We start from the raw sequence: 8512 nt of genomic DNA on the forward strand, positions 1-8512 counted from the left end.
TTATCAAATCTCATTTAGTTAAGCTTCTCACCATGGTAACAAGCCCATTGCAGAAATACTCAAAGACATTTCATATCTAGAAAATTTGCTGTGTATTTTTTCACCACATATAATATCAAGAAAAGCATGCTTCAAAGGTACTATGTAATTAGAATGGCCTTTAAAACAGGCACAAAGGGAATCATTCTGATTAATATCCAATCTACTTCACAACAATCTTCATACTGAGAGTGAAGAGCATCACAGAAAAGAATCCTGAGGTGTTTTGGACCACATACTCTATTTTAAGTATATTATCTGTGATGCGGCTTCAGGTTAGAACTTCAAGTGCCTTTCATTTGGTTCCTATTGCTTACTTCTTCACTATTAAATGAAAGAGTACATGTGAGAAACTCTGGCCCAGGTGGCTGGAATTAGTTCTGCTGTGGTTCTCCATGGAAAAATTATGCCAGATTTCAGCTAATCATGAGCCTGGAGAGAACAGAGAACATAGTGGAGATCACAGGCTAGTAACCACTTCTGGGTTTACTGGCTATATGGATGCTCAAGAGCGGCGCCTCATTCCCGCCTGCATTCCATAGGCCTTCTAGGAATTCTAGTTGTCTTTGATCATCTTTTTTAATTTGAAGTCCAGCACCTGTATGGAGATTAAGAAGTCTCTTTTCTTCAGTGACTTGAGTCAACAATACTATGCTATACTCACCCAAGGAAAGAAAATAAAAGCATTTAAATTAACCTCATCCATTTTTTTACTCCTTCTGACCATATTTATATAATGCCTACTATATATAAATGCCAGTGCATGGACAATTCTAGCAATAAAGCTGCTTAACTAACTTGATCCTGGTAGTCTACTCTAACAACAATGACAACACGGCCACCACCACCACATCTTTGGAGAAAACTTAAGTACTGAGGGAATAGAGGGAGTCTGAAAAACAATCATACAAATTTAACTGTCAACTCTTAAATGGCACTTGAATCACATACCGTCAAACTTTTTGTAACGGGATGCAAAGGTGACTTGCAAATGATTGCACTGTTCACTGACCACACTTTTGAAATCATCTTTACTCTGCAGGCTGTACTTCTCTTCCATCTCTTGAGAACAGCAGGTATAACCTTGAGGGCAGATCTTCAAATGGTCACCTGAAAGATGAAAAGGTGGTCAGTCTATCACCATCCATTCACTAAGTCCAACAGAGAAGGGCCTGATTTTAAATGCACATGCTCTACTTCAACTTAGCCAGTGAGGTTCCTACGGAAGCCTGGGCATTGTGTGTATCAAAAAGTTTTTGGCACATAAAACCATTATTCACTTGTTGAAAAAATAAAATAATAAAACCCTCTCCAGAAAGCAGATGAGCTTTGTACTCAGGAAAATGTCTAAACCACAGGAAAATTGGTGTGGGACAGTAAGAACAACATCATTCAGTATCAACATAAGTCTCTTTTATAAATACCTCAAGGGTCTATGTTATATGCTGTGAGTTATGCAAATAAGAAACATTTTTCAGGATTTGGGAGTTTATGCTCCAAGAGAAAAAAAGAAGGGTTTACAAAATACGTAATAACAACCAAATATATAAGTACATGTTATAGGAAAATAATGAGCAAAATTATAAGCATGAGTTACACTGTGGGAAAGCAAAGGGTTCCATCCGTTTCAAGGGGTTGTCAGCACAAACAAAAACTATTGGGGGTTCATACTGGATAATCTGAGTCAGTGATAAATCATGAAGAAGTAACAGCAGACAATCGTCTATTTTAAGAGGGTTTTAAGAGGTATGCATCACCTTCTGTGCAGATACCAGACTATATCCACCTTTGTACTCTGTGCAGTACAGTCACTCATTCCTCATATTCTCATAGACCCATGGTTTCAAGTAAATGTAGTCTCTATGTAGTGATGTATCCCAGGATTAAGAAAATGTCAGAGAGCTCATTCCACAGTAGCCTAACCCACAAAGTATCTCTCCCTTTAGAATAACTACACTCTGCCTATAGTCCAGAGGTAAGGGCTCGGATGTATTCTTTCTATGAGTCTTCCTCCTTGTTCTTCCTCTGTCACAGAATAAAAACTGGGCTTTGAAGAGGCCAGTGACCTTCCCCTTTCAATGACCAAAGAGGTGCATTGAAGCTCAAACATAAAGCCCATCAGGTACCATGACTTCAGTCACTGATATTTACTGCTTTGGTTTAATTATATACACAGTCATAAGGATTCACTTTCAACGCTCTCCTATTGCAATATGTGTGTGTGTGTGTGTGTGTGTGTGTGTGTGTGTGTGTATGACATGTATACATGAGTGTCACAGTGTACATGTGAAGGTCAGAGGACAACCCTCAGGAGTCAGTTCTTTTCTTCCACCATGTGGGCCCAGGGATTGAACTCAGGATCACCAGGCCTACATAAAAAGTGCCTTCACCCACTGACCCATCTTGCCTATATATATATTATGATGAAGAGGGTCTGAAAAGAACCCAGATCTTAGGAACGTTGGCTTGGCACTGAGGCCATGTACTGAAATCATGGAAACTTGACAATGGTGTGTTGAAAAGACAGGGGGCCATGGAATGACTGGCAAATCTAGTGACATTTCCAAGGGAAAAGAAATGGGCCATTAGTTGTCCATCGCTACTATTTGGCTGTGTGTCCCTACAAGAAATAAGCCTTTACTCAACACAGACAGTAAAGGAGCTTTGGGGGTAGATGGAGGCTCTGCAGATAAAATGAAGTTGGCAGGTCATGTGATTTGCACAAGATTATCAATGGCACTGGTGACAATAATTTTATAGTCATGTATATTCCAGATCATTTGTTCTTGTAATTAAAAGGTAATGCAACTATACTACTACAAATAAAAGCATGTAGCATTAAAGGACGATCCTCAAATAACTTCTCTATCTAGAAACTATTGTTTCTTTGGGAATTTCTGAAAGTCTTGGCTAATAGGTAATTCTACGAACAGGCAAAAAAAGATTTAAGAAAGCTCATGAAATAAAATTTAGAGCTGTGAGGTTTTAGAATATCTCAGATCTCATTAGTGAAAGAAAAAGGGTTATTAGATTCAGTTTGATGGAAACATCTTCAGTAAAACTAAAACAAAAAGGCCTTCTTTATGGTTTGTTAGTATCAAAACACATAATTAACAAGGAGATACCCAGTTGTCTTCAGGTTTTGGGTTCCTCCCTTAGTCTTAACACATAAAACAGTATAGATGACCCTAGATGCAATGCTAGCATTGTATCAAACAACACACAAGCTCAGAACTTGACACACTCAGAGGGTGGGGTGCAAAAGTGAATTGCATTACTATATAGGAGCAGATTCTTTTTAAGATTGTCACAGACATGGAGGGGTTGGTTCAACAGATAAGAGGGTACGACTCTTCCAGAGGAACCAAGTTCTGTTCCCAGCACACACAATGGATGGCTCACAACCACCAGTAACTCTAGCTCCGGGGGATCTGGTACCCTATTCTAGTCTCTGTGGGTTCCATACTCATATGTACTAGCCCACAAGTAGACAGACACACACACACATACACATACATACACACAACTAAAATTAAAAATCTTTAATTGTCTCAGGCAGCAGGGCCTAATGGCTCATACCTTTAATACCAGCACTTAGGAGGCAGAGGCAGGCAAATCTTTGTGAGATCAAGACCAGCCTGGTCTGCTCTTCACAGTAACTTCCACTCCTGCCAGGGTTACATAGTCAGACCATGACACACAGACACACACAGACACACACACAGATTATCACCAGCAAAAATTCCTGCAAAGATAGTTATTTCTCAATACCCTGCAAAGATTCCATTGTGCCATGTACCCAATCTCGACAAAAAATCTGAGTCTGGAAAACCATCCATGTCTATCCAATCTTAACAGGAGTCACACACATAAAAAGGATCACTAATTAGATGTTATTAAAATGGGCTTCAAAGCTCAAAGCAAAAGGCTCTTTTCCCCATCAGCAATGTATGCATGCACCATGAAGCCACAGCATAGTGAAAAATCAATAAGGAACCATTTTATCTACTGAAGAAGGTTCTAAATGTTGAGGTTTGAACGTGGCCACAAGGTTTTTTTATACAGAGGAAACGCCCTTTAAGTTTTACTAGTAACATGCTGAAAGTTTACACTGAGCCATATAAAACCTCAGTGTGGCTAGGCACTGTATCCCCATCATGCTCACCAAGGTCTTCAGCAGGCTTAAAGAGACTTTGCTTACACTGAGAACAGTGAAGCACAGGTGTGTTTGGGTAATACCTAACGACAGCAACAAACCAGTGCACCTTCATTTTCAAGAGATCTTTCCAGAAAGACTTTGCCCTATAGGTGAAAGGCCTGCCTTGTGTAAAGGATGAAAATAAGATAAAGACATGGCTAATGTGTCAACTATCAAAGTCATCTTCCCCTCAGAGTTCTCATTCTGGTGCAATTATAGGCTTCAACATACCACTTACACTGTCCGCATTTACAAAAGAAAAGCATTCCTTGAAAATTTAATCTGACATTTTTGCCAAAAGTTCTGAGAAATGTTCAGACTAACACACACCTGTGAATTAAATCCCTTAGGCTACTAGGGATTCAGGGCCATGACCAGTCAATGTGGCTGAAAAGTTTGAGGAAAGGGGCAACAGTCTACTGCATTCGAACAAGGAATTATGGTGATGTGTCCGTCAGAATCACTGGGAACTCACTCAAGCAACTTAAGTATTTCTCTTTTTTAATCTTTATTAATTTATTATATGTGTATATGCATGTGTACACATGCTTATCATGTGGCAGTCAGAGGACAACTTTCAGGAATTGATTCTTTCTTCCACTATGTGAATTCCAGGAGTTGAACTCAGGTCATCAGGCTTGGTGGCAAGTGCCTTTTCCCACCGAGCCATCTTATTGATCCTTATGTTTTTTATAAACTTGAATATTTCATGACCAGGAATGTGGCTCTCTGGTAGAGTTTGCCTAACATATGGGAAGCCTTGAGTTCTATCCCTAGCATCACAGAGATGGAAATAAAAAAGGCATTCACAAGCATGCCTTATTTTGAAGTATGCATATTACTTGATTTGAAAGTTTATCTGTTTTATGTATTTGTTGTGTGAATGAAAGATGCCTTTTCTCTCAAAAGCCCTCCTTTCTAAGCTTGGTGATCCTATATATGCTCTTATTTAAGAAAGATACCACAGCTTTTTTGTTTAGGCCAAGGGACCCTGTCAGAGATATCTGAACTGATTTAGGACAGGTAGATAGCCACTCTGAGGCAGCATTGGGAACATGCTCTATACAATGACCCTAGATAATTCTGATACACATTTTTCTTTGAGAATTATCATGGGCAGGACTAGAGCACGGGCTGCTACTGCAGAAGACACAGGTTCCAATTCCAACACCCACTTGGTGGCTAGTAGCCATCCATAACTCCAGTTCCACGATATCTGGTGCCCTCTTTTGGCCTCCAGGGGCACTGCATTCACGTGCTGCACTTAATATGCAAGCAAAACACTCCTATGCAGAAAATACTTTTTAAAGAATTATCTGGGGCAGGAGAGATGGCTCAGTGGTTAAAAGCACTGACTGCTCTTGCAGGGGACCTGGGTTTGATTCCCAGCACCCACACGGTGGCTACAAACCATCTTTAACTCCAGTTCCAGGGGAATCCAATACCCTCTTCTGACCTCCACAGCATTGCATGACACGGGTGCACTCACATACATGCAGGCAATACACACATACACATAAAATAAAAATATGTATTTTTAAAAGTCAACATTTATAAAAGAAAAAAAACAATTATCACTAGAGGGACTAGAGAAATGGCTCAGCTGTTAAGGGCACTTCCTGCTCTTGCAGAGACCTTGGTCAAGTTCCTTAACGGTCATCAGTAACTCTAGTTCCAGGTCATCCAACTCCCTTGAATGCAAAACACTCATAGCCATAAAATAAAAAAAAATACTTCTTTTAAAAAGAAACAGTGCTAGAGCCAGGTATGGTTGTGCACACTTTTATTTCTAGCAGAGGTAGGCAGTGAGTTCGAGGCCAGCTTGGTCTCCATACTATGTTTCAGCCCAGTTAGGGCTACACAGTGAAACTCTGTCTCAAACACAACACAAAAAATTTACCACTGGATACATGGTCCCAAAACAACTTATCAGGAAGCTTAATAAAGTCCACTTTTGGTATCAAACTCAGGGTTAGGAATTGTGGCTGAACATGTTTATCAGTCAAAAGTAGACATGATCTCCAACTGTCATTTGTCCCCTATTTGTCCCCTATTCTCCCATTTCCCAACACATTCTCCTGCTTCCATGATTCTGGCTACATATAGTTTTTTTCTCTGTGTAACTCTTCTAGTTCCTTCCCACTCCCCAACTTCCCGGTCTGCTTTTCACCCTCTTCACTCTGCCCGGTGTTCTCTCTAACCCCACCCCACCTATTCAACTACACGTAATATGGAACTGAAAGGTTGTTTTTTATTTGTGGTACGTGTTGAGAATTCCTTGTTCTTCATTTAAAACCAGGTGAACTGAATGCTTTATGATTTTCTAAGGAAGCACCTAAATTAAGTTGCTTTTTGTACATGGCCCTTGATTAGTTTTTTTTTTTCTTTGTGGGTCAGTAGCCCTCAATAGAAAAAAGGTCCCCCAGCCCTGTTCTAGGAGGCTTGGATAAGATTCAATGAAGCATGCTTTTAAAGCTTAACTCTATGGCATTAAAAACAAAACAAAACAAAACAAAAAACCCTTGAAAGAGCCAAACTTTTTCAATCACACCAGCTATGTAATTTCTCTTTGGTCTTAATATCAATGCTTTAGTTTTCAAAGCCAAACAAAGACAATCACAATAAATTGCTACACAATCCCGCCAAGTGTGTATCGACTCTTTTTTTCTCCATTTCAAATCAATGATTAAAGAAGAAGGCATTGAATACGAGCAGTGTCGACACTTACAGCACTCTGGGGCAAACAGTCAGTAGAAGTGTGCTTTCTCACTTATCGTCTACTCCTCTCCCTAAAGGTGGGCTCTTATGTACAATGGGTGCAGCTAATATTCACATATTCTCAGTTGCTCAAAACTCAGTTTCTCATGGAAAACATTATGACTAGTGGTTGGGTTCTCATGCCAGTTCTCAGCCTTCTGATTATGAAATTGACTATTTTCAACTAAACCTAACAATCACTGTCTACATCTCTCACTGAAAATTCACTTTCAAATGCAACTAGAATCCAAAATAATGTTTCTCCAACCTTCACACTTTAGGGGGTGAAGCATTAGCTTTGTCGACCTATTGAAGGTACAATAAATCACTAGGGATTATACATCCCTTATTCTAGTTGGAGGATATACCAGGTGAAAACCATTAAAACACTGTTAGAGAACCCAGGCTAGCCTATACCATGCAATCTGTAAGGCACACATTCTCTGTCCACAGACAATATGGCTGCCCAAACATGCTTAGCTAAGAAGAGATGCAAATGTAATCCTAAATGTAAGTGCTACAATGAGTCACATTGAGAGGAACAAACTGGACACATTTGGGGAATTGAAAGTCTTAAGAGGTTATGAGTTTGCACTGACCTTTGTTAAAAAGAAAGTCTGACTGCCTCACAGGAGTTACAAAGAAAACTTAGTGTCTCAAAAAATTGAAGAACATCTATTTTGAAGCTGGCTTCAAACTCATTATGTAGCCAAGGATGACCCTGAACTTCCAATCCTCCTGTCCCTACCTTCCAAGTGCTAGAATTGCAAGTGTCTACCACCATATCTGGATTTTAGGAGTATTTATTATACTCTAATCAGTCAAAGATCTGAACAAAGTCACTTCAGATACCTATACTAGGTGACGGGGGTGATTTCTGATTTGAGGTGGGAATAGGGAGGGAAAAAAACATATCAAGTAGCTGAGTAGTATGTATATGTGATTTCAAGCAAACACAGTCATTAAATGGGCCATCAAAAGCACAGGTTTAACACTGTTCACAATAGCCAAGATATGGAATCAGGCTAGGTGTCCATCCACAGATAAAAATTGATAAAGAAAATATGGTGCATACATAGACAATATGGAGTTGCATTTAGCCATGAAGAACAAAATTATATCATTTGCAGGAAAATTGGCAGATGTGGAAATCGTTACCTTAAGGTAAAATACGGCAGAATCAAAGATCTAGATTCTGGCTGGATGTGGTGGTACACACCTTTAATCCCAGTACTCGGGAGTCAGAGTCGGGCAGATCTCTGTGATAAGCAGGGCCAGCCTGGTCTACATAGTGAGTTCTAGGTCAGCTAGGGCTACAGGGAGACCCTGTCTCAAAAAAGCTAAAAAAAAAAGTCTAGATTCGGCAAGAACTATTGAGGACTAATGGGAGAGGGAATCAGTGAAGATCATGGGGGTGTATTCAAGCCAAGCATCTGATATAGGTATGAAGATGTAACAATATAACCCATTATATTATACAGCAACTTCAAAATTGTTAAGTTTTTAATTAAAACAAAG

General features: G+C 39.6%; 1 protein-coding gene across 1 annotated transcript in view; it reads right to left on the reverse strand.

Moving 5' to 3' along the window:
• The window catches only part of Gpc4 (glypican 4), a 133910-nt gene that overhangs the window by 41467 nt on the left and 83931 nt on the right, over positions 1 to 8512 (reverse strand). The window contains exon 2 of the mRNA XM_008826750.3: positions 991 to 1149. Coding sequence (XP_008824972.1) covers positions 991 to 1149 — 159 coding nt within the window. The remainder of the gene's footprint in view (positions 1 to 990; positions 1150 to 8512) is intronic.

The sequence above is a fragment of the Nannospalax galili genome, unplaced genomic scaffold (genome assembly GCF_000622305.1).
Source record: "Nannospalax galili isolate Female #2095 unplaced genomic scaffold, S.galili_v1.0 scaffold371, whole genome shotgun sequence".
NCBI classification, from domain to species: domain Eukaryota; kingdom Metazoa; phylum Chordata; class Mammalia; order Rodentia; family Spalacidae; genus Nannospalax; species Nannospalax galili.